This window comes from Balaenoptera borealis, assembly GCF_965194805.1.
Source record: "Balaenoptera borealis genome assembly, chromosome: 15".
Taxonomy (NCBI): domain Eukaryota; kingdom Metazoa; phylum Chordata; class Mammalia; order Artiodactyla; family Balaenopteridae; genus Balaenoptera; species Balaenoptera borealis.
In genome coordinates, this window is record NC_138871.1 from 32,661,546 (window position 1) to 32,687,586 (window position 26,041).

The following is a 26,041-nucleotide window of genomic DNA, read 5'->3' on the forward strand; positions in this document are numbered from 1 at the left end:
TTGATTTTGTAGAAAATTATGTATATTTATGTATCAGCCATGGTTTTCTACATGTGTGCTGATTCTGTTAACTCTATAATATAGGCAAAGATAAGAAAGGAAGCTGTAATCTCTCTCGTGTGGACAGCACAACTTGCCTTTTTCCCGTTGAAGAAAAAGCAGTGGAGTATTACTTTGCTTCTGATGCAAGGTGAGCTTCCTTGGTTGATTCAGAGAGAATTCTTAGTAAAACTTCTCATGCTACAAGAAACCAAGAAGTCATTTTGTATATATCTAGTCATGCTGTAGAGGAGAACTTTGTTAATTAAGGATGTGAAGGTGACCTTTTTGGAGATGGTGTTCTAGAACGTTTTTGCTCTCAATTCAAAGTATGTAGGTCAGTGTACAAAGAAGAGATAAGTCCTTGAGACTTGTTCCAGTGTATTTACTCTGAGCTCGTTTTTTTTTTTTTCCTCTTCTTTTAGGAGCCTTAACTCAGGTTTTATAGGAAGGAGAGATTTTAGATTGGAGAGTAGAATGGCTTAGGAGCATACCAATTATAGTATAATTGCTAACCTATATTGTAGTTTTAATCCAACGTGGACACATCTTTTTAATTCAGAAGTAATTGGCAGCAAAATCACTTATAGGAAATAGTATTAGACTAGGACATTTTGAGAGAAAATGCAGTGGGGATGCTTAGAGGCATTTATAAATGAAATTCGAATAGTAATGAGGATAAAATGGGAATCACTCAAATCGCCAACAGGTATTTGAATCATTCATTGTGCCTGAAAGTAAGGGGATCTAAAAATGAATGATCATGCAGTTCACGACTGCAGGGGATGTATTATCTCAGTGAGAAAACAAGCTTCACTGTTTTCTAAATTTTACAGGTATGTAGGGTATGTAGTCGGTGCTGAGATGTGTCATTGCTGTCATTAGGTAGGTTTGTTACAGAGTTGACAGTTTTGGCTTAAATAATCTGGAAGTTGCAGAAGTGTCTCGGCCTTTTTTCATTCACTCATGCGTTCATATTGAACACTCCAGCAAAGCCATGTGCTTGGCTCAGGAGATAATGGTGGGTAAGAATAAAAATATTACTTGTCCTTAAGGAGCTCTTCCTTAATGGGAGAGACAAATTTTAGGTAATGGTCACCAAGTATAGAATTCCAGCCGTGACACGAACTACAGAATGCTCATAACACGGTGACTTAACCCTCCTATGGGTACATTTCTTTAAGGGAATGGTGCTTGAACTGAGAGTTAAGGAGATACTAGGAGTTAATTAGGTAAGGAGGTGGAGGGAAGAACAGGCATTCTCTGCAGATGGATCAGCCTGTGAGATCTTGGGCTGGGTGTGAGTGTGGCTGGAATGGAGAGGAAGTTTGGTGGGAGACAAGGCCAGAGAAAGAGGTAGGGGTCATGGTAAAGGCATTTTGCTGTTTTCCTGAGAGCTAAAGGGAAGCTGTTGAGCGGTGTGTTGGTGAGGGAGAAATCTTGATTAGGGTTGTCTTTTGATGTCCATTTTGGCAGAAATGGAGAGTGGATGGAGGGAGATTAGAGGTAATGTGGGTGAAAGTTGGGAGGTTCCTGCAGTAGTTCAGCCAAGGGCTGATGGTAGCTTGAACTGGTTTGTGGTGGTGGACACAGAGAGAAGCTTTGGGAAATATTTAGGAGTTATGATTGGAGGACTGGTGATAGGTAGGATGAGGAGGAAATAACCATGCTTTCTCATCTGATCTCATCAAATTGGTTGCCACACAGAGTTCCTTTTCTTCGTTGTCTGCAGTGACCACCCCCCTCCTTCATTTCCCTTAGGGAATGGCATTGATAACCAGAAAGTTATCAGAGATATTGCAGGGTGGTAGACTTTGTATTTAAACTTGGTCCTTTTGTCCTAATGATAGTTGTGTTTATAGTAATCATCCTAGATTATTGATTGTACTGTCTCCTTGAACATTTTTAGTGCTGTCATAGAACACACCAATCGTGTCATCTTTCTCGAGGATGATGATGTCGCTGCAGTGGTGGACGGCCGTCTTTCTATCCATCGAATTAAACGGACTGCGGGAGATCACCCTGGACGAGCTGTGCAGACCCTCCAGATGGAACTCCAGCAGATCATGAAGGGTGAACCTTTTTATCCTGTTACACCTTGGTGTCCTCGATGGAAAGGATATTTTCTCCTTCCTGACCTGGTGTAGGAATCTGATAATACAGATTAGTGAAGGGATAACCCCAGAAAGGGGGATGATTCTTTGGAGAAATTATCTGCTGTTTTGACAATACTTCTTCAGACGAATTCATGGTTTCTTGTTTCTAACATTAAAAAAGAAATCAATTATTTAAGTGGTACTTGATGTTTTAAGATACTTTATAAACATAGTTTGTGTTCTATTCTTTGTTCCTCTCTTATTCTCTCTGTGCTTCAGTTTTCTCATATGTGAAATGGGGATAATAGGATTTACCTCATTAAGGTTGTTTTGGGGATTAAGCCCTTACAACAGTGTCTGACATGCTTAGTGAGTTCTACATAATGTTTGCTACTATTAACTATTATGATTATGGTGATTGTGGTTTTTATTTTCCTTTCTGATGGGGTTGTGGTGAAAAACAAGCTAACATTTATTGCATAATGGCTATATGTCAAGTCTTTACTATATTAATCCACACTACCACGCTATGAAATAGCTGCTAGAACAGATTATTTTACAGATTAAGGAATTTCCCAGAGCTGCTTAGCTATTAAAAGATAGAATCATGATTTGAACCTAGATCTGACTCTAAAACTTAAGCTTGTCCCACTCCCCTGTTTTTCTATAATTGCATATTTTTGGTATGAAGTTAATAAAAGTATTTTTCCTCCTTGTTCAGTTTTCTTCCCATTGGGTAAAATGTCATGTATGAATATTGTTCTCTACTGCATGACCTTTCGTTTCATTTCATTTACTAAGATTATATTAAAGGAGATAGACTTTTAGTTGAATACAAATTTCTTATCCTTTGGCTTGTTAATTTTTGTTTTAATGATACAATTTATATTACTTTAGGCAACTTCAGTTCATTTATGCAGAAGGAAATTTTTGAGCAGCCAGAGTCAGTTGTGAACACAATGAGAGGAAGAGTCAACTTTGATGACTACACTGGTAATTACATGTGAATTATGTTATTATTTCCATGTCTCTCATGGGGGTTGACATTGGCAGCCTTACCGGGTTCATTGTCCTTTATAGCCTTGTACGGTAACTATGGCTGCCAGCCATCAGTGGAGCCCGGGCCTCTTTTAAAAGTCCTTCAGTGTGTGATTCCACTGATATGAGGTGTATCTAGGTTAGTCAGATTTGTAGAGACAGAAGGTAGATTAGTGGTCACCAGGGGCTGGGGAGAGGCGGGAATGGGGAGTTAGTGTTTAACGGGTATAGAGCTTCAGTTTGGGACGCTGCCAAAGTTCTGAGATGGGTGATGGTCATGATTGCACAACAGTGTGAATGTGCTTAATACCACTGAATTATACACTTACAAATAGTTAAAACGGTAAATTTTATGTTATGTATATTTTACCACAATAAAAAATAAGGGAATAATAATAATGGTTGCCGGGAGCTGAAGGGACAGGGGAGTGGAGAGTGACTGCTAATGGATACGGGTGTTTTGGAGGTGATGAAAGTCTGAAGTTAGATAGTGGTAATGGTTGCACAACTCTGAAATACTAAACACCACGATCATACACTTTCAAAGGGTGAATTTTATGGTAAGTGACATACCTGTAAAATGGTTATGAAAAATATAAAAAATGCCTAGAAAGTCACATTTGAAAATTGTTGTCAGTTATGGGACTATTAGGGTGATTTTCCTGGAGAAAAAAAACGTCCTTCAGTGTACCATTAAGAACATTTAACTTCTTTTCAGTACAAAAATCCTTTATTGGGCACCTACTATGTACCAGGGACTGTTCTGAACACTGAATTCTCAGAAGAATGGGACCTGGTCCCCTTGTTGGGAAGCTTGCTTGTATCTGTTCAGCCTAGGTTTTCTCTCTCAGTTTATAAATGAGTGAAGTGTGAACTTCCCAGAGCTTTTCCAGGTGTTTGCCTAATGCCTTATGGGATAACCTGTACCTTCCTGCCTGTTTAAGGGGGGGTGACAGTGCAGCTCTGGTCTTACTTCTGGAAGTTCTCTCTAGACCTTGTGTCACAGGAGTTTCTGCACCTTGCTGAGATGAGTTTGAGATTGACTTTCTGTGGTCATAGGGTATCCATAAACTATTTATCGCTAAATCAGATTTATGGAACGTTCTTCATGACCAGTTTAATAAACAGTTTAACAAACAAGCTTTGGGCTAAGCTTCTCAGTGTTAGGAATCAGTTTTTGAGAAATTATATCTAGTATGCAACAATCTTTTCCTGAATTTGTGTGTTATACATATAATATTAAGTGCCTTCTCTTTTATGTCACGTCCTGCTAACTGATAGAGAATGATTCTCTGAATAAATGTGGTTTTTGTATACTTTTCTTTTCTGGAGGCATCAGACTCTTTCTCAGCAGGAGAGATTTGTTGAAGGCTGAATTATAAGTTGAACATCTGGTGAACATAGTGTGTGGAGCACCATGCTGAACGTATCAGGGACTGTAGGAAAGTTACCTCTGCTGCGGTCTCCTCCTTGAGGTTCTTAGAAGGGGGATGAATACATAATTAACTATTTAAAGAAAGGTAAAATATGATAAATGACATTAGAAACACAGTTTAATGTTGAAATGTTTAAAGTTTAGTGTTGAATTTAGAGAAAGTAGAGAATGAATCTGTTTGTGGACAGGGGGCCAGGGAAGGCTCCATGAAGTAGGCAGGTGGTGGTTTAAAGGATTTGGAAGGTTTGAATAGGTAAAGATGAGATGGGAGCACTGCAGTTGGGTAGAATGCATTTGCTAAGAGGAGATAGTAGAAAACCATCAGAAATTTGTTTGTGAAATAATATGTAGTCCAGTTTGTCTGCCACATCTAGTACTTGAAGAGGAATAGAGAGCAGTAAGTCTAGGGAAGAAGGTGAGAGGAACTGCCCAGGAGGGCTGTGAATGCATTCTGTTGAGTGTGAAGGGTACCTCCCTTTGTAGAAATTGCAGAGCTGTTAGGAGACTTAGGAGCCAGGGGTGATCAGAGCTTTACTGAAGTGACCTGGGTACCAGTCTCCAGTGTGCATTGGAGGAGTGAGAGGCTGAGATGCAGTCGCCAGTAAGGATGTTGTCCCATCTGGGGTAAAGCAGTGGGGAATGGGAGGGCAGCGGGGGCCAGGAGAGAAACAGGAGCACTCCAAAGAAGGACCTGTATCTGCTTGTGTGGGAGAGGGGGTTGTGGAAGGTGGTTGAACTGGAAGAACGGGGAGAGTAGCAGTAAATACTGTTATGGGATGGAATGGAAATAAGGTTAGGAAAAAGTTTTGTTTTATGAGGGAAAAGAAGGAGATAAACTTTGAAAAGTCATGATTTTAAAAAGCACTTTTATCTATGGTATGTGTTCCTCATAAAAGTTCTAAAATATAAACAGGATAGCTGTTATCTTTTTTGTTGTTAAGATAAGGAAATTGAGGCTCTGTCAGTTTGCAGTCTGGCCAAAGGTCACACCGCCAGTCATCTATGGAGCCGGACTAGCCTCCAGTGTTCAGTGGTGTTCCTGCTCCATCCCACCCCTTTCCTCCAGACACTCCTGCTGTAGTAGTGGTCTCCCTTACCAGAAGTAGGAGTCTCTCCAAAGCATCAGTTCAGACCATGGGCAACTCCTTCCAGAACTATCCCAAATGCCCCTCGGCCATCAGGGCATTTGCTAGGACTAATTTTAGGGAAACGCTTGTGACCAGCTAATCTCACTGTCTAACCTCCCTGTCCTTCTTGGTCATCATCTGAAATACAGGTCTCTCTGATAGTCTGTCTGCTTTATACTTAGTCATCTCCAAACGGATTTGCCTTTGCATGACTCCCTACCCAGCCTTTTAATGTTGTTTCCTTTTCCCTCAAGTCTTTTCAATACATGCCAATGTCTGAGGCAGAGGTACGTGAAAAGGAACAGCAAGAATGCCAGTCTGGCTGGGGTGGCCTGGGTGAGAGGAGAAGTGCTAAGAGAGTAGGTCAGAGTGAAGCAGGAGGCAGGGCTTGTGGCCACTTGAAGGCCATATAAGGAGTTTGGACTTCATTCCAAAATTACTTGGGAAGCCAGTGAAGCTTTTCGTTGTTTTATTTTCTACTTAACTAGTTTCTTAAAATAGAGAAATATAATCGGCCCTCTCAGTATTGAAATTTAAAAGGAAGAACGTAAATTATTCAAAAATATAAAAAGCAAGACATATACCTTGGTTCCATTTTGTAACTAGTTAAGGCAGAAGAAAAGAGTGGAGGAGATAAAGAGCAGGGGCAGAGTAGACAGACTGACGGTGGGTCAGGTGGAGAAGGACGCGGCCCACGGGCGTGCTCACTGCTCTCCTCAGCTGGGCGCCGAACTGTCTGGTAGCCACACAGAGCCTTGGGCAGTATATTCACTTGGTAGGTGCTCAGAATATTAGTTGAATAATTGAATGAATGTTGGATGAAAATTTCTCACAGGTAGAAAACTAGCCATGTGTAGAAGGACCCATAGACAAGGCACCCTTAGCAGAACACATACGTGGCTATAGAGACAGAAAGAGGACAGACTCATTGGAGGGTTTTGTGATCAGATTTATGTTTTTAAAGAATCCCTCTAAGAGATCATTCTGGCTGTGTGTGGAGAACAGGCTCTAGGAGGTAGAGAATAGAAGTTAGGAGAGTACGGCTCTTGTCCCGGGGAGGGATGTTGGACTTGGCTGATGATGTTAGAGGTACAGTTTGAAGGTGGGGCTCACAGGACTTGCTTCTGCAGTCGCTGTTGAGCAACCAAGGATGGATGACCCTGCCGTTAGGTGGACGGGGTGGCATTGACTGAGATGGGAAAGACTGAGAGGAGAGTGGTTTGTATTGTGTTGAGGGCACTGTTCTGGGCATGTAATGGAAATGAACACAACTAAGACAATTTTTTTCCCAAGCAGGCTTACTGAAATATAATTAGGTATAATAAAATTGACTGTTCTTAATGTATAATTCAGCGAATTTTGTCCAACTTCCACAACATGGTCATAATCCTAAACAACCTGTACAACAATCAAGAGTTAGCACAGATCCTTCACTGGAAAAATTTCCCCAAGCCCCTTTGTAGTCGGCCCTTTCCCCACCTCCAGCTGCCAGCATCTACTGATCTATTGTCCGTGTCCCTATAGTTCTGCCTTTAAGATACCTTTTAATCTGAAGAGAGGAATGTAAAAATGACCAAACAAGGTAGGATGTGGTAGATACTGTAGTTGTGTAGGCGTGTCAGGGGGTGCGGAAGGTTAGTTACAAGTTGGGGGTGGCCAGTTAAGTTCTGACTTACTTAGTTTACATTTCAAAACGAGAGAGAACTGTGCTTCCTAAGAGGAATATGAATGCTTTAAAACAGCAGTGTTGTTTCCCAGATTGGCATTGGCCACTTATGAAAAGCGATTACCTGTTTCATATGGTTCTTTCCTAAATAATTATATCCACAAACTTTTATTTCAGTGAATTTGGGCGGTTTGAAGGATCACATTAAGGAGATCCAGAGGTGTCGGCGTTTGATTCTTATCGCTTGTGGAACAAGTTATCATGCTGGTGTAGCAGTAAGTGGCTTCTTAAAATTTTAGTTGTGTCATTTTGGCTATTAGAAGATATCTGCAGATAAACAGTATCTCCAGTAACACACCATGTAAAACTATTTTTTGTTAAAACATTCGTGTTTTCTTTTCATGTTGTGACGGCAAAAATCAAGAAGGTTGGGGGGAGAAATTTTAATAGCTACTTGGAATTATTTATCAGTGGATCATCTGCTTTAGAAAGGTCCTTACATATACAGGTAGACCGCCTGCAACTAACTTCATGAAAGGCAAAGAGTGGAAAGTTCTTATGCCATCCTGGCCTTGCAGTCCACAGCGCATGCCTACTTCTGTTAGAGCCATCACTGGGTTTTGTGTATCATTGTTCACTTGCCCCAGACAGATGGCTGTGTGAACCTCAACAGGATTTTACTTGGTAGGCACATTTCTGCAAAGAAGGGAAGTCTTCTTTTTGATAGACTTTGTTCTTTAAATTGTTATTTTGGAAGCTGAAATTCTGTATCAAAGATGTGTGTTGGTTGTCAATATAGAAGCGTAGGAATTTAACAATCTTTTAGTCCAATAAATCAGATCCACATGTAGTTTCCCTTGTAAAGAGACAGGTAATGTGCTGTTGATGTCAACTCCTGTAAGTAGAGAAAACCCTTACACACTCAGTTTCTACTTTTAGGATTGATTTCCAAAGTTCATGACAGTAATTTTTTTATTTGCTGGGGCATAAATATTAATTATCTATACTCGTGGGAGCCATTCATTTGACGAGTGAGTGAAACTAGCTGGTCACTCAACCCTTGCATCTCAATAGGCTTTCTTCTTCTCTAAAGCACCCCCTTCTCCCTCCCCTCCCCACCCCCCGCCCCAAATTACATGGTTCTAAAAAGGAAAATCTGTGCAGTTTTGAAGGGAAGAGTTGTTAAAAAGTGATTGTTTTGAGCACTGGAAAAAAAAAGAATGAATTAAAGACAGTGTAAATTAAGGGATTGCCTAATTTAATGGTGGCTTAGATCTATTATTGAATGAGCCCTCTATTTAGAAATACAAAATTTGATTAAATGTTTCATCCAATGCTAAGCCTGAATTGTGGGGCATAAATTATATATATGCTGTGTTAGAATTCTCTAATTTGAGAAGATGTAAGGGTTCTGTTTTGTTTTGGGTTTTCTGGTGGATGCTGAGACTACTATAGTTAACAAACAAATATTAGAAATCCTGTGTGGTTTAGCATACAAAATAGTGTCCTTGAATTAATTCTAGCTAGGTTATCTACCCCCTACTCTACCCTCCATACTACAGAGTTTGAAAATAGTGAGCTTTCTTAAACAAGATTTTTAAAGTGTATTGACTTTTTTTGAGAAAAAGCATTCTTTATGAATACATAGTATTTCTGAAGTGTTTAATTTTTCATTCAGTGTTTATGATACATCTGTTATTATCTCATTTGAAATTCTCAGTGATTTGGTATTATATGAATTGTCATTTAAAGATTAGGAACTGGGAAGTTAGAGTTAATATACAAGCTAACTCAGAACAGTGCTTTTTCCACTTCTCAAAACATTTTATATGTGTGGGTGTATTTGCTTATAAGAATACATACATTGATAATTGTCTAAAGAGACCTGTGCTAAAATATTAACAGTGCTTATCTCCTGGGTGGTGGGATTTTGGTTATTTTATTTTTTTATGCTTTAATCTCTGTTGTTTGTATTTTCTAACATTGTGTTATGTATCATTTTTATAATCAGAAAAAGTGAAAACTATACATTGAGTCTGAAGAAGTCCAGTGAAAAAGAGTATTTGATGTAAAGTTGTATGACCAAGTCATCTTTTCTCTGCAGACACGTCAAGTTCTTGAAGAGCTGACTGAGTTGCCTGTTATGGTGGAGCTAGCCAGTGATTTCCTGGATAGAAACACCCCGGTTTTTCGAGATGATGTTTGCTTTTTCATTAGTCAGTCAGGTATGCTAATTTTAAAGACTTAAAGAAAAGGAAAGTCATTCTTTCTAACAACTGTAGCATATGTTGGCAAAACTGATATTTAAAGATAAACTGGTTATTGCAGATAACTTGACAAATATAGGTTTATTTTGATGTTATGGAATTCTTAATGAGTTAGTAAAATCAACACATTTTACACTCAGAAGAGCTGAATTTTTAAAGACAAAGAAGGAAAGATGATCCTAAGAAGTAGGATCCTATTATTAAAAGTTTTACAAATTTATTGTTTTAAGTACATGTTTTAAATTTTATTTAAAACAAATGAGGGGAAAAGGGAGGGAGCTATGAATTGGGAATTTGGGATTAACAGATACACGCTACTATATATAAAATAAACAACAAGGACCTACTGTATAGCACAGGGAACTATACTCAGTATCTTGTAATAACGTATAATGGAAAAGAATCTGAAAAAAATATATATGTATAACTGAATCACTTTGATGTACAACTGAAACACTGTAAATCAACTATACTTCAGTTAAAAAATAATAAAACAAATGATATTGTTGAAAGAGTAGTCAGTTTTCTGTTTTTGCGTCTAAAAAACAGCATATGTTGACTGCTCTGTGTGTTACTTTTGTCTTCCTTTTTACCCAGGCGAGACAGCAGATACCCTGATGGGTCTTCGGTACTGCAAGGAGAGAGGAGCTTTAACTGTCGGGATCACAAACACGGTTGGCAGTTCCATATCAAGAGAGACAGACTGTGGAGTTCACATCAATGCTGGGCCCGAGATTGGGGTGGCCAGCACAAAGGTAAGTTCTTGACTTAGTTCTCATGTGATTATTTACATAATAAAACAGACTAATCTTTATCTTATATTTCATTTCTTAGCACTTATAGAATTCATATTGTTTACTAATCGTAATTATCGTAAGCCTTAAGGGTCAGTAATAGATAAAACACTTGTTGTCCCCCTTCCTCACACTCATCTTAAGAGTTTAAAAGGGACAAGCGTTTGTAACGGAAAGCTCATTTTGCAAACGTCTCTTCTGACTCTCCACATTCAACACTTATATTCCTCCTGCTGTGTGAGGTGGGGTATGTGGTAAGTATAATGCCCCCTCTTAATTAAGTATAGTAGGGCATTAGAAAAATAACAAATTAGAAACACCCAGCTTAAGTCTAACAATTTTTGACATTTTTATTTACAGGTTTATACTATCCTAATAAGTGTGCCAAAATATACACACTCCCTTTGAAAGTTTGTAAAGAGGAGTACACTTTTGGTATAAAATTTGGCTATTTAAAAAAATAAATTGAATATTATATGACAATATCTGTTTCTCTTTAGATATACATCTGTGGAGATTTAAAAGCACCTTCACTTTCATTTTTAAGGCCTAGTGAGACTACTTTCCTCTTTGAAATTGGGATATGCATAAATTTAGTACTAGTAATAAAAATAGGAATCTTAGAAAGTTGTATAAATGCAAAAGATGTTCTCCACAAATATATTACTCTTTATAGTTTCAAAATTTCAGTTTCTTGTCTTTTTCTGCCTAAGTCTAATATTTCTTACTGATTGTTGAATAAGATGCTTAGGTTTTGGTGGATTTGAGTTTAATTAAGGGAAGATGATGTTAACATATACAAACCACATTTGTTTCTTTTTCCATTTAAAGAACTTCATGGGGAATTTTTTTGTGGAAAAGTTACAATTCTTAAGTAAAAATTCTGAGTGAGGTTTTTGTTTCTTGGTTACTTTGATATTGCTAACACTATAATTTACAGAAAACTGGAGCCTGAATTTTCTCCATGTGGTGATTAAAACATGTAAGATATTTGTGCTTGGGTTTCCATTCTGTGCCTGAATGAATAAACAGCTGCCCTCAGCAGCAGCTTGTGGATTCTTGGAACAGTGTCCAGACAGACAGCTTTGATCAGGGATTAGAATCCCAGACCCTTCATTCAAACACATTTGAAGCAAGGGCTTCAGTGTGGCATGTGTGGGATGTGGGATCATACCACTGAATGGAGGCTATTGACTTATCTTTTTACTGAATCTTTCTTGATCTGTGAGCTGCCAGGGGAAATGCAGGGTTTTTTTGATTTCTAATTGTATCATTCATGAAAACTTAAATTTTCCTCAATGTTTTATTATAATATTCAAACATACAGCAGAATTAAAAGAATTTTACATGAATACCTGTATACCCATCACCTAGATTCTGCCGTTAACCTTTTTTCTACAGTTTTATTGAGGTATAATTTTCATACCATAGTATTCACCAATTTTAAGTGTATATGGTTTTAGTAAATTTGGCTGTTTATCACCACAGTCCAATTTTAGAAGACTTAATCACCTGAAAAAGTTCCTTTGTCCCCCTTTCCAGTCAATTCCCACTCCTACCCCTCTGCCTCAGCCTCAGGCAAGTATTGCTTTCTCTTGCTATATTATTTCATTTTCTAGAAATTTCTTATAAATGGAATTGTATAATACATGTCTTTTGTATCTAGCTTCTTCCATTTAACATGACGTTTTGAGATTTTTTCATGTGTTATTTGTATCAGTAGTTTTTTTTTTTTTTCTGCAAGTCCTTTTCTAAAATCTTTTTGTTTTGAAATAACTATAGATTTATAGGAAGTTGCAAAGATAGTAGAGAAGTCCATGTACTCTTTACCCAGGTTCTTCCAATGGTACATCTTGTATAGGAAAATAAGCATCTTTTTATAGTATATACTGTAATTCTTTAAAAAAATGACTCCCTGAAAAATTTTAGTATTATGGCAGCTTAGTCTTAGTTTAATTTTTCTTGGATTCTAAAGTAATTTTGTTTTCCTTAACTGCCATAGACATTCTGGGCTTGGAGTTATTTAAAAGTTTTGGGGTGTTTAGTTATAGATCATTTCTGAATGGCAAATATAAGTTTATATGTTAATGGGTGATGAAAGAAATTCGAATTGATCCTGATCCCTGGGCTCTGTGATAGAGCTAGCATAAGAATTCTATAATCTTGATGATTAATTCCCAACTTTGCCTGAAAAACTGTCAAGGTTAGAGAGATATTATTAAACTTCTCAGAATGTTTGAACATAGACAATTTGATATTTCTGTAGAAATCGATAGGTATAACTGTGCAGACTCAGTAATTCTTGTATGTTATTGCAGGTGTTTAGAATTTCACCACAGTACTGACTTTTGTTGATTTTTTAAAAAAAATAAACCAATATAACTTTTATCTTTGGCTGAGTAAAAAGTAAAACCAAGTTGAAAAGTTCAGAGTCAGCATTGTCCTGGTAAATTCTTTCAAACCTCAGTAATTCTAAATATGAGGTGTAGCTTATTTTTTTCATAATTGGTTGCCTGGTATGTATTGATGAGATGAAAAACATGAAATTGGAAATTAAGCTGAATGCAATAGAAAAAATATGTGCATTAAAGTTACTCTGTTTAATATTTGCTTTTAAAAACCAGTGCTGAGATGTTTTAAGTCCAAACAAAGAAGGATACTCTGTAGAATAACATTTTTAGTTACGGGCTGGAGGAACTAGAATACTCATTATCCGATCATTTTGGATTGGAAACAATTTAGGTATCCCAGGAGTCCAAGATATTGGGTCTCTCCCTCTGTCCTAATAGTATATTTTGTGATTAATTGGTTTATTGAAAAGTAAACTTCAGTAGAAAGAAGTAGACTGGGAAGGACTGGAACTTAGAATACAGGTATGATCGTTAGACTGGAGGCAAGGGACTGCAAATCCACTTTAGTGCTAAGGGGAAAAAAAATCCCAGTCTGCCAGTGGAACACATAGGAGCACAGGGACAGGTAGCTGTGGAGGAATGTATGAGCACCTGGTAGCTGGGAGGTGCAGCAAGAGGAAACAGGGAATCTAATTTAACTATTGGGAAGGTAAGGAGCATTAGCAAACTGTGATTTTATTATACAGGAGGCTCATTATCCACATTATGACAGGAAAATATTCACTCATGAAGTGATCCCTTATCCAGAGAAGAGTAGTAGAAATTCAGCATATAATCTACAAAAAAACCCAGGATGAATTATTAAAGTTAAAATTATTCATAGCACTGTAGCTGACAATATCACAGTAATCCTAGTGATTAATAATAAAAATGTAAATAAAAACCTCAAATGCCTGGAACATAAAAACGTTTCTTTAAATAACTTGAGTTAGAACCATATCAGAATTGCCATTTAAAAAGACTTATTAGAAAAAATAACTATAATGAACAATATGGTTAAAAATTAAGATAGTGTGGCCAGAGTGATAGAGGTAGGTTCATAGCATTAAATGCTTCAAAGAGAAAATGAACTGAGTATTGAACTCAAAAAGGTAGAAGAAGGAAACCCAATGAAGCAGAAGGAGGCAAATAATAGAGAAAAATGGATGAGTGAACAGCAAAATAGAAAGCTTCAGGACCTTTATCTTGGTGGGCCTTAGCTGTTCTTCTGGAACCTTCCTAGGATTTTATCTGTATTACTGCAAAGCAAAAAAGGTGCCCTTAGAATCCTTCTCAACATAATGTTTCACTGTGACAACCAGTAGGTAAGGATTGACTCTATATGAAACATATTTGCTATCCCTATTCTAGAAGTTCTATCCAGTTTAGTAAGAAAAATTAAAACAGCAGGAAAGGAGGAAACAAATTCTTATTTGCAATTGATATGATTGACTACCTGTAGAACTTAAGAAAGTCAAGTCAGAAACTTCTTAGAATGGATAAAAATTCATGTAAGGTGCTTTATAGAAAACATATATAAAATAGAAGACAGAGTAGTGAAAATCACTGATGCTGAACAGAAAAAAGAAAAGAAGAATGAACAGAACTGAGGACAGTTTGAGAGACCTCTGCGATAACATCAAGTGTACTAATATTCGCAGTATAGGGGTTCTAGAAGGAGAAGAGAGAGAGAAAGGGGCAGAGAACATATCTGAAGACATAATAGCTGAAAACTTCCCTAACCTGGAAAAGAAATAGACATCCAAATCCAGGAGGCCCAGAGAGTCCCATACAGGACTTACCCAAAGAGGAAAACACCAAGACACATTGCGATTAAAATGACAAAAATTAAAGAGAAAGAGAGACTGTTAAAAGCAGCAAGGGAAAAGCAAGAGATAACATACAAGAGAACTCCCATAAGGCTGTCAGCTGACCTTTAGCAGAAACCCTGCAGGCCAGAAGGGAGTGGCATGTTTTATTTAAAGTGATGAAAGGGAAAAACCTACACCCAAGAATACTCTAACCCAGGGGTCCCCAACGCCTGGGCTGTGGAATGGTGCTGGGCTGTGGAACGGTGCCGGTCCGTGGCCTGTTAGGAACCGGGCCGCACAGCAGGAGGTGAGTGGCAGGCAAGTGAGCGAAGATTCATCTGCCGTTCCCATTGGTCCCCATCACTCACATTATTCCCCAACCCTCCCCCCATCACTTGCATTACCTCCTGAACCCCCCACCCCCCCACCCCCCACCCCTGACTGTGGAAAAATTGTCTTCCACGAAACCGGTCCCTGGTGCCAAAAAGGTTGGGGACCGCTGCTCTAACCAACAAGGCTCTTGTTCAGATTTGATGGAGAGATCAAAAGCTTTACAGACAAGCAAAGGCTAAAATAGTTCAGCACCACCAAACCAGCTCTACAGGAAATGTTCAGGAAATTCCTCTAAGTGAAAAAGACATGTCTGCAACTAGAAACATGAAAATGCGCATCAATAAAGGCAAACATACAGTAAAGATAGGAAGTCATCCACCCACAAAGCTAGTCGAAAGGTTAAAGACAAAAGTAGTAAAATCATGTATATCCACAATAAGCAGTTAAGGGATGCACAGTACAATTAAATGTGAAATATATCAAAAATAGTAATCGTGAGGGGAGGAGAGTACAAATGCAGGGTTGTTAACATGCACTTGAAATTAAGAGACCAGCAACTTAAAACGATCACACACACACTTATATATACATATTACTATATAAAAACCTCACGGTAACCACAAACCAAAAATCTATAATAGATATAAACCAAAAAAGGAAAAAGGAATCCAAACAACACTGAAGATAGTTGTCAAATCACAAGAGAACAAAATAAGGAAAAAGGAAAAAAAAAAAAAAGACCTACAAAACAGCCCCCAAACAAGTAACAAAATGGCAATAACATACATATCATTAATTACCTTAAATGTAAATGGACTCAGTGCTCTAATCAAAAGAGAGAGTGGCTGAATGGATACAAAAACAAGACCCATATATATGCTGCCTATAAGAGACTCACTTCAGATCTAAAGACACACACAGACTGAAAATGAGGGAATGAGAAAAGGAATTCCATGCAAATGGAAATCAGAAGAAAGCTGGGCTAACAATACTTATATCAGACAAGATAGATTTTAAAGACTGTTACAAGAGACAAAGGAGGATACATAATGATCAAGGGATTAGTCCAAGAAGAAGATATAACGATTGTAAATACATATGTACTCAGCATTGGAGCACCTAAATACATAAAGCAAATACTAACGGACATAAAGGGAGAAATCAACAGTAACACAATAGTAAGTAGTAGGGGACTTCAACACCCCACTTACATCAGTGGACCAGTCATCCAGACAGAAAATCAATAAGGAAACACTGGCCTTAAATGACACATTATACCAGAGGGACATAATTGATATGTGTAGAGCATTCCATCCAAAAGCAGCAGAGTACACGTTCTTTTTAAGTGCACATGGTATATTCTCCAGGATAGATCACATGCTAGGCCACAAAACAAGACTTGATAAATTTAGGAAAATTAAAATCATATCAAGGGACCTCCCTGGTGGCGCAGTGGTTAAGGATCTGCCTGCCAATGCAGGGGACACAGGTTCGATCCCTGGTCCGGGAAGATCCCACATGCTGCAGAGCAACTAAGTCCGTGTGCCACAACTACTGAACCTGTGCTCTAGAGCGTGCAAGCCACACCTACTGAGCCCACGTGCCTAGAGTCCGTGCTCTACAACAAGCGAAGCCAACACAATGAGAAGCCCACTTACCACAACGAAGAGTAGCCCCCGCAACTAGAGAAAGCCCACACGCAGCAGCAAAGACCCAACGCAACCAAAAATAAATTTAAAAAAAATTTAAATCATATCAAACATCTTTTCTGACCACTATGCTATGAGACTAGAAGTCAACTACAAGAAAAAAACTGCAAAAAACACAAATGAGGCTAAACAACATGCTACTAAACAACCAGTGGATCACTGAAGAAATCAAAGAGGAAATGAAAAAATACCTAGAGAAAAATGAAAACAAAAACATGAGATCCAAAACCTTTGGGATGCAGCAAAAGCAGTTCTAAGTGGGAAGTTTATCGTGATACAAGAATACCTCAGGAAATAAGAAAAAATCTCATATAAACAACCTAACCTTACACCTAAACAAACTGGAGAAAGAAAAAGCCCAAAGTTAGTAGAAGGAAAGAAATCATAAAGATCAGAGAAGAAATAAAATAGAGACTAAAAAAATAATAGAAGAGATCAATGAAACTAAAAACTGGTTCTTTGAAAAGACAAACAAAATTGATAAAACTTTAGCCAGACTCGTCAAGAAAAAAAGGGAGGGGGCAGAAATCAGTAAAATCAGAAATGAAAAAGAAGTTACAACCAACACTACAGAAATACAGAAGATCATGAGACTACTACAAACAACTATATGCCAATAAAATGGACAACCTAGAAGAAATGGACAGATTCTTTGAAGATGTATAATCTCCCAAGACTGAGCCAGGAAGAAATAGAAAATTTGGATAGACCAATTATCAGTAATGAAATTGAACCAGTAATTTTAAAATTCCAAGTAAACAAAAGTCTAGGACCAGTGGCTTCACAGGTGAATTCTACCAAACATTTAGAAAAGAGTTAACACCTATCCTTGTCAAAATATTCCAAAAAATTGCAGAGGGAGGAACACTCTCAAACTCATTCTGTGAGGCTGACATCACCCTGATACCAAAACCACACAAAGATATCACAAAAAGAAAACTACAGGCCAGTATCACTGAAAAACATAGATGCAAAAATCTTCAACAAAATATTAGCAAACCAAACTCAATGATATGTTAAAAGGATCATACACCAGGATCAAGTGGGATTTATCCCAGGGATGCAAGAGTTTTTCAGTATCCAGAAGTCAATCATTGTGATACACCACATTAACAAATTGAATAAAAACCACATGATCATCTCAATAGACGCAGAAAAAGCTTTTGACAAAATTCAACATCCATTTATGATAAAAGCTCTCTAGAAAGTGGGCATAGAGAGAACCTACCTCAACATAATAAAGGTCATATATGACAAACCCACAGCTAACATCATACTCAGTGGTGAAAATCTGAGAGCATTTCCTCTAAGATCAAGAACAAGACAAGGATGCCTGCTGTCAACACTTTTATTCAACATAGTATTGAAGTCCTAACCACAGCAATCAGACAAGAGAAAGAAGTAAAAGGACTATAAATTGGAAAGAAAGAAGTAAAGTGTCACTGTTTGCAGATGACATGATACTATACATAGAAAATTCTAAAGATGCCACCAGAAAACTACCAGAGCTTTACAGTGAATTCGGTAAAGTTGCAGGATACAAAATTAATATACAGAAACCTGTTGCATTTCTATACACTAACAATGAACTATCAGAAAGAGAAATTAAGGAAATAATTCCGTTTACCATCGCTTCAAAAAGAATAAGATGCCTAGAGATAAATATACCTAAGGAGTTACAAGACCTGTACTTTGAAAACTATAAGACACTGATGAAAGAAATTGAAGACAACGCAGATAGAAACATACTGTGTTCTTGGATTGGAAGAATTAATATTGTTAAATGAACATACTATCCAAGGCGATCTACAGATTCAGTGTAATCCCTATGAAAATACCAATGCCATTTTTACAGAACTAGAGCAAGTAATTTTAAAATCTGTATGGAAACACAAAAGGACCCCAATATCCAAAACAATCTTGAGAAAGAAGAACAGAGCTGGAGGAATCATGCTCCCTGACTTCAGACTGTACTACAAAGCTATAGTAGTCAAAACAGTATGGTGGTGGTACAAAAACATACACATAGAATAATGGAACAGAATAGAGAGCCAAGAAATAAACCCATGCACTTATGTTCAATTAATCTATGACAAAGGAAGCAAGAATATACAGTGGAGAAAAGTCAATCTCTTCAATAAGTGGTACTGGGAAAACTGGACAGCTACATGTAAAAGAATGAAATTAGAACGTTCTCTAACACCACGTATAAAACTATACTCAAAATGGATTAAAGACCTAAATGTAGGACTGGAAATCATAAAACTTCTAGAAACAAACGTAGGCAGAATACTCTTTGACCTAAATTGCCACACTATTTTTTTGGATCCTTCTCCTAGAGTAATGGAAACAAAAGCAAAAATAAACAAATTGGACCTAATTAAACTTAAAAGCTTTTGCACAGCAAAGGAAACCATCAGCAAAACAAAAAGACAACCTACTGAATGGGAAAAATATTTGCAAATGATATGACCAATAAAGGGTTAATATTTAAAATATATAAACAACTCATACAACTCAACATCAAAAAAACAACCGAAGACCTGAATACAAAATTGGGCGAAGACCCGAATAGACATTTCTCCAAAGAGTACATGTAGATGGCCAGCAAGCACATGAAAAGATGCTCAACATCGCTAATCATCAGAAAAATGCAAATCAAAACCACAGTGAGGGCTTCCCTGGTGGCACAGTGGTTGAGAATCTGCCTGCCAATGCATGGGATATGGGTTCGAGCCCTGGTCTGGGAAGATCCCACATGCCGCGGAGCAACTAGGCCCGTGAGCCACAATTACTGAGCCTGCGCGTCTGGAGCCTGTGCTCTGCAGCAAGAGAGGCTGCGATAATGAGAGGCCCGCACACCGCGATGAAGAGTGGCCCCCACTTGCCGCAACTAGAGAAAGCCCTCGCACAGAAACGAAGACCTAACACAGCCATAAATAAGTAAATAAATAAACCCAAAGTTTAAAAAAAAAAAACAAAAAACCACAGTGAGATACCACCTCACACTTATCAGAACGGCTGTTACAAAAAAGAACACAAATAACAAATGTTGATGAGGATATGGAGAAAAGAACTCTCATACGCTTTTGGTGGGAATGTAAATTGATACAGCCACTGTGGAAAACATTATGGAGAATCTTCAAAAAACTAAAAATAGAATTATCATATGATCCAGCAATTCCAGTTCTCGGTGTATATCTGAAGAAAATAAAAACACTAATTTGAAAAGATACATGCACCCCAAAGTTCATAGCAGCATTATTTACAATTGCCATGATATGGAAGCAACCTAAGTGTCTGCCAACAGATGACTGGATAAAGAAGATGTGGTATTTATATATAATATCACACAATGGACTACTACTCAGGCATAAAAAAAAATGAAGTTTTGCCATTTGCAGCAACAGGGATGGACCTGGAGGGCACTATGCTGAGTGAAATAAGGCAGACAGAGAGAGACAATACTGTATGATGTCACTTACATGTAGAATCTAAAAAATACAACAAACTAGTGACTATAACAGAAAAGAAACAGAGTCAACAGATACAGAGAACAAACTAGTGGTTACCAGTGGGGAGAGGGAAGAGGGGTGGGGCAGTAGTATAGGGGGAGAGGATGAAGAGGTACATACTATTAGGTGTAAAATATGCTACAAGGTAAAACACGGGGAATATAGCCAGTATTTTATAATAACTATAAATCGAGTATAACCTTTAAAATTGTGAATCACTTTATTGTACACCTGTAAATTATATAATATTATACATCAATTATACTTAAATAAAAAATTTTTTTAAATATACAAAGTTTTCTCTATAAACTGACAGTGACTACTTAGAAAAGTACAGGGGTGTGTTTGGAGGGGAGGAATTCTGTTTTTCAATAGCTATAAAAAATACTTAAAAATAAGTCTACCAGGAAATGTGTAAAATATCCATAAATGTTTGTCAAATAGATGAAAACTATATAACTCTTTAGACTTTTAAATTCCTAACAAATTTATAGAAATATGATGTTTCTGGATGGGAATATTGTTTTGTAAATAAATGACAAATCTGGGACAGAATCTATAGTCCTGCAACATAGCTCTAGTGTATCAAAGAACTTAGGCTATAGGAAATGTCTCAAACTTGACAGTTGAGAGATAGGGTGGGGTGAAATGGAGGGAAAATTGTGTATTTATAAAAATAAAAACAGAAGTTAACATCTTGCACTAAAATTAATTTCAGATGAATAAAAATGTAAAGAAAAAAGAGAAAAGGGGCAATGGAAACAACAGAATTAAGAAAATTTAATAATGCTTGGGACTTCCCTGGTGGCGCAGTGGTTGAGAGTCTGCCTGCCAATGCAGGGGACACGGGTTCGAGCCCTCGTCTGGGAAGATCCCACATGCCGCGGAGCGACTAGGCCCGTGAGCCACAATTGCTGAGCCTGCGCGTCTGGAGCCTGTGCTCCGCAACAAGAGAGGCCGCGATAGTGAGAGGCCCGCACACCGCGATGAAGAGTGGCCCCCACTTGCCGCAACTAGAGAAAGCCCTCGCACAGAAACGAAGACCCAACACAGCCATAAATAAATAAATAAATGAATAAAATTAAAAAAAAAAACCACAAATTACAAACTGGGAAAATACAGTATGTAAGTTGTATTACAATGGTTAATATTCCAATATATAGCTTCTAAAAATAAAGACACACAAAGAAATGCAAATGGCCTTTAAAAAAAAAAAGAAAATTTAATAATGCTTAACTGATGTTAGGATGGAAGGCCTATTTAAGCTTCAAAGCATGACATAAAGTTTAAAAATTAAACCTTCTGTGTGAATAAATACCATTGTAAAAGGTTAACCTAAACTGGGAAAATGTATTTGAAATGTAACAATAGAGACCTTTTTAAGACCAACTGAAAAGAAAACAAAACCAAGTCAAAAAACAAGTGAAGAATAATGAAATTAACTTTCAAAAGAGAAAACATAAATGGCTAACAAATATGAAAAATAATCTTAATTTTTTGGATTCAAGATATGTATGGTGAAGTAGTAGTGAGAGTACATTGTCCAGCAGTCTAATGGTAAAAATTTGTTAAAAGGGTAGTTCTCAATATTGCAAAGAATGTGGTAAAATAAGCATATCTCACATTCATATGTAGCTAACAGGAATCAAAATGGGCTTGGCAGTGAGACCGCAAGTTTTAAAATATTTGCATTCTGTAGCCTCGGAAAATAAATGTCTCTTAGTTCAAATTTTCATTAATGAAAAGTTTGTTTTGAGTCTGTATGTCAGGCATTATGCTGAATGCTTTACGTTTGTTTCATTTAATTCTCATGATAATCTTGTAGGTATTATGTATCTTTAAGAGGTAGACCATCTGAGGCCCAAAAGGGAAAAAACTGCTCAAGGTTATTACACACTAGTAAACAAGATAGAAAGTATTCTGTCTTGGGAAAGTGCTTGTGATGTTAATTAAGAATAAACACATGGGCTTCCCTTGTGGCTCAGTGGTTAAGAATCCGCCTGCCAGTGCAGGGGACATGGGTTCAATCCCTGGTCCGGGAAGATCCCACATGCTGCGGAGCAACTAAGCCCATGTACCACGACTACTGAGCCTGCGCTCTAGATCCCGCAAGCCACAACTACTGAGCCCGTGTGCCACAACTACTGAAGCCTGTGTGCCCCAACTACTGAAGACTCTGCACCTAGAGCCTATGCTCCGCAACAAGAGAAGCCACCTCAGTGAGAAGCCCGTGCACTGCAACAAAGAATAGCCCCTGCTCGCCACAACTAAAGAAAGCCCGTGCACAGCAATGAAGACGCAACACAGCCAAAATTAAGTTAATTAATTAATTAATTAATGGAAAAAAAAAAGAATGAACACAACTTGGGGAATCCCCTGGTGGTCCAGTGGTTAGGACTCCTTGCTCTCATTGCAGGGGGCGCGGGTTTGATCCCTGGTTGGGGAACTAAGATCCTGCAAGCCATGCAGCGTGGCCAAAAATAAAATAAAATTAAAAAATAAAATAGAATAAAAAAAGAATAGCACAGCTTATAAAATTACACCTACTAATAATTTTCTTAACAATATAAAGGAAAAAAATAGTAAAAATCGAAAATAATTACTCACAATGTTATTAATAATATGTTATTAATGTAATTATTCCTATTAATAAGATTGAGGTTTATTCTTATTTCTATTTACTTTTCTACAGTTGAACTTTAAAAAAATTTTTAGCCAAAATTAAAAAAAAAAGTAGTAAGAACAGGCAATAGACAAAAGTGAAAAATCACAGAGAAAATTTTAAAAAAATCCAGCAAAACCAGTGCAAGTACATTAAGGAGAGGCTTTCAAACCCTTGTTTTTGACTTACATTCACAGCTTAATTTGGTTATGCACATACAGATTTACTCTCAACTTACCTTCCTTTGGTTCATTTCTCTTCCTTTCTTGAGGGTACTGTATTAGGGATTTCATAAGCATCCACTGCATTATAAGGACCTTATATTTGATATTTGGAAATAAAGGTTAAGTTATTTGCTCAAATTCGGAAAAGGAGAACAGTGGTAGATTTCCTAAATACTGGTTTACTTTGCTGCTACTAATGCTGTTTTTAAAAAGATACGCACTTAAACCAGTGGGAATTTTTTTGTTTATTTTCATCTTTTTAAATTAAAAATTCCAGCTTCTTAAAATGCAACTGCAACTGATTCTTCTGTGTTTTTGGGTATTTCAGGCATACACAAGCCAGTTTGTATCCCTTGTGATGTTTGCTCTTATGATGTGTGACGACAGGATCTCCATGCAAGAGAGACGCAAAGAGATCATGCTTGGATTGAAGCGGCTGCCTGGTATGAAGATGCTCACACACTCTGCTTGTTGTCTAAGGGAGTGGGGAATAAATGGGTGAAGCTGTGGCTTGTACCTGTTCAGTCAGCAAGATCTTTTTACTTGACACCTGTGCGTTTAAAAACCCCACAGCGATAGCACAGAAGATTAGAAACGTCGGTCTTTTATCGGTTGCTACCCATGTGTTATTATTATTATTGTTATTATTATATTGGTTTAGTTTATTGTCCTCTTTTCATAGATTTTGCTAATATTACTTCTTAACAGATTTAATTAAGGAAGTTTTGAGCATGGATGATGAAATTCAGAAACTGGCAACAGAACTTTATCACCAGAAGTCAGTCTTGATAATGGGACGTGGCTATCATTATGCTACTTGTCTTGAAGGGGCCCTAGTAAGTCTTCTCACTTACAATTTCAGAATGTTGACTTATGGACCTGGCACATAGCCATACTTTTATTTATTTATTTATTTTATCTTTTAAAAATTATTTATTTTTGGCTGCATTGGGTCCTCATTGCTGCACGCGGGCTTTCTCTAGTTGCGGCGAGCGGGGGCTACTCTTCGTTGTGGTGCATCGGTTTCTCATGGCAGTGGCTTCTCTTGTTGCGGAGCATGGGCTCTAGGGTGCGCGGGCTTCAGTAGTTGTGGCATACTGCTTCAGTAGTTGTGGCTTGCGGGCTCTACAGCACAGGCTCAGTAGTTGTGGCACACGGGCTTAGTTGCTCCGTGGCATGTGGGATCTTCCCGGACCAGGGCTCGAACCCGTGTACCCTGCATTGGCAGGCGGATTCTTAACCAGTGCACCACCAGGGAAGTCCCAGTCATACTTTTAGACTGAATGAAATAGGTGGACCTTTTACAAAAGTGCCTTTATATTTATGCATTCTGATTTGTTTACCTTGAGTATAACAGAAAGTATAACAGAATACTTAATTCAAAAGTGAAAATCAAGAAGAGTACATTTTAGCATGATACTGTGGGTTTAGCAAGTAACTTGGGTTATTTTTTTGTCCAAATATGAATAAAATAAATATTAAGTTCTCTAGGTGTGAGATTTAATTGAGGTCAAATATGAAGCAATTGGGAGATCAGTTACAAAGAAATATGAGTACATTCATGATAGTCTAAACTCTTCAAAAAGTCCTTGTGGAGTTCTAAAACTTCCAAATAGTTGTTGACATTATATTTAGAAATAACGATCAGTTAGCCTATTAGCTATATTTACACATCAGTGATCCTTTAATACTTTTGGATAAATAGACAGGGACTTCAGACATCAGATGTCTTGTGTAATATTTAAAGAATGGGTTTTTGAAAAACAGACTGAAGACTAATCTAGTTTCTTCCTATTAGAAAATCAAAGAAATCACTTACATGCACTCTGAAGGTATCCTTGCTGGTGAGTTGAAACACGGCCCTCTAGCTTTGGTGGATAAGTTGATGCCTGTCATCATGATCATCATGAGAGATCACACCTATGCCAAGTGTCAGAATGCTCTTCAGCAGGTGGTTGCTAGGCAGGTAAGTCAGGAGCTGCTGTGAGGACACCTTGGGGGTTTAAGAGTTGGGTCACTAAAGCTTATTTGAATTTTATGACATTTAAAGTGATAGACCAGTACCCATCAGGTGGCTTACAAAACATGCTTAAGTTTGCATGTGAGTAATCTGAGATACTCAAGAGTTTTGACAGGACCTAGCTCATAGTTCTCATAATACCAGAACCAAGATCAAAAATGAGGTCTTGGTCTCCAAGTCCTGTCTTCTTCAATTAGCGTATGCTGTTCTCTTTTAATTTAATATTCTTAAATGTGTATTTCAGGAGGAACTAGATTTTATATTAATATTACTGGTGCCGTGCTTAATTGAGTTTTCTTCAGATCGTTTGGCTTTGTATGTAAATTTCCAAAGATGTTAATCTCTAGTCACAATGTAGCGGTTACAGACTTGGGCTTTGAAGGCAGGTAGTCCTAGATTTAAGTACCGAGCCTGCTATTTCTTAGTTGTGTGAGTTTAAGAAAGCACTGAATCCTACAAAGCTTCTGTTTCCTTGACTGTGAGTGAGACTTACCACATGGGAGAGTGAGTTTAAATAAGCCTATGTCAGTGAGGCCACGTGTGAATCGTGCAGTGCAAAATTTGCATGTTCACGTGTTACAGCCCTGCTTTTGCTTAACCAGTGATTGCGAGTGTGATTTCTTTCCCAGGGGCGGCCAGTGGTGATCTGTGATAAGGAGGACACGGAGACCATTAAGAACACAAAGAGAACAATCAAAGTGCCACACTCAGTGGACTGCCTGCAGGGCATTCTCAGCGTGATCCCCTTACAGTTGCTGGCCTTCCACCTGGCTGTGCTGAGAGGCTATGATGTAAGTGATGGACCGCTTTGGGCTGGCTTTTCACCCTGGTACATTTTGATAGTTTCCTTCTAAATTCTTAGCAATAGAATTTGAGAATTCCCTCATACATATCTCTGTCACTTGTTATATTTCC

The 26,041-nt window shown here is 37.8% G+C and overlaps 1 protein-coding gene across 4 annotated transcripts in view; it reads left to right on the forward strand.

Moving 5' to 3' along the window:
* The window catches only part of GFPT1 (glutamine--fructose-6-phosphate transaminase 1), a 79,580-nt gene that overhangs the window by 35,466 nt on the left and 18,073 nt on the right, over window positions 1-26,041 (forward strand). For all 4 annotated transcript variants that reach the window (XM_082356340.1, XM_082356341.1, XM_082356342.1 and 1 more), the window contains 10 exons: window positions 85-190; window positions 1,949-2,112; window positions 3,033-3,128; window positions 7,579-7,676; window positions 9,506-9,626; window positions 10,266-10,423; window positions 23,435-23,549; window positions 23,815-23,942; window positions 24,905-25,072; window positions 25,756-25,917. In XM_082356340.1, coding sequence (XP_082212466.1) covers window positions 85-190; window positions 1,949-2,112; window positions 3,033-3,128; window positions 7,579-7,676; window positions 9,506-9,626; window positions 10,266-10,423; window positions 23,435-23,549; window positions 23,815-23,942; window positions 24,905-25,072; window positions 25,756-25,917 — 1,316 coding nt within the window. The remainder of the gene's footprint in view (window positions 1-84; window positions 191-1,948; window positions 2,113-3,032; window positions 3,129-7,578; window positions 7,677-9,505; window positions 9,627-10,265; window positions 10,424-23,434; window positions 23,550-23,814; window positions 23,943-24,904; window positions 25,073-25,755; window positions 25,918-26,041) is intronic.